At 47.9% G+C, this 986-nt stretch overlaps 1 protein-coding gene across 1 annotated transcript; it reads right to left on the bottom strand.

Moving 5' to 3' along the window:
* Positions 1-124: 124 nt before the first annotated feature.
* LOC110457534 (DNA-directed RNA polymerase II subunit rpb1-like) lies at positions 125-874 on the bottom strand (the record flags this gene model as incomplete). Its single annotated transcript, XM_021508858.1, has 1 exon — positions 125-874. A coding segment is annotated over exon 1 (750 nt), but the record flags the coding sequence as incomplete, so codon positions are not given.
* Positions 875-986: the final 112 nt, after the last annotated feature.

Below are 986 nucleotides of genomic sequence, written 5' to 3'. Positions count from 1 at the left end.
AACCGGGGGACATCCAACTTTTCCATGGATTGTAAGATGGAACAGAAGGACTAAACTGAAGGAAAGCCAACTTTTCCATGGATTCTAAGATGGAACAGCAGGACTGGACTAGGGGACAACCAACCTTTCCATGGATTGTAAGATGGAACAGCAGGACTGGACCAGGAGAAAGCCAACTTTTCCATGGATTGTAAGATGGAACAGTAGGACTGATCTTGGGGACAGGCAACTTTTCCATGGATTGTAAGATGGAACAGTAGGACTGGTCAGGGGGACAGCCAACTTTTCCATGGATTGAAACGTGGAACAGTAGGACTGGACTGTGGGACCGCCAATTTTTCCATGCATTGTAAGATGGAACAGTAGGACTGGACAGGGGGACAGCCAACTTTTCCATGGATTGAAACATGGAACAGTAGGACTGGACTGTGGGACCGCCAACTTTTCCATGCATTGTAAGATGGAACAGTAGGACTGGACCGGGGGACAGCCAACTTTTCCATGGATTGTAAGATGGAACAGTAGGACTGGTCAGGGGGACAGCCAACTTTTCCATGGATTGAAACAAGGAACAGTAGGACTGGACTGTGGGACCGCCAACTTTTCCATGCATTGTAAGATTGAACAGTAGGACTGGACCGGGGGACAGCCAACTTTCCCATGGATTGTAAGATGGAACAGTAGGACTGGACAGGGGGTCAGCCAACTTTTCCATGGATTGAAACATGGAACAGTAGGACTGGACTGGGGGACCGCCAACTTTTCCATGCATTGTAAGATTGAACAGTAGGACTGGACCGGGGGACAGCCAACTTTTCCATGGATAGTAAGATGGAACAGTAGGACTGATCTTGGCGACAGGCAACTTTTCCATGGATTGTAAGATGGAACAGTAGGACTGATCTTGGCGACAGGCAACTTTTCCATGGATTGTAAGATGGAACAGTAGGACTGAACTGGGGGACAGCCAACTTTTCTATGGATTT

This window comes from Mizuhopecten yessoensis, unplaced genomic scaffold (assembly GCF_002113885.1).
Source record: "Mizuhopecten yessoensis strain PY_sf001 unplaced genomic scaffold, ASM211388v2 scaffold9205, whole genome shotgun sequence".
Lineage (NCBI taxonomy): Eukaryota > Metazoa > Mollusca > Bivalvia > Pectinida > Pectinidae > Mizuhopecten > Mizuhopecten yessoensis.
Note: the sequence above shows the minus strand (reverse complement) of the source record. Positions and strands in the feature narration are given on the sequence as shown.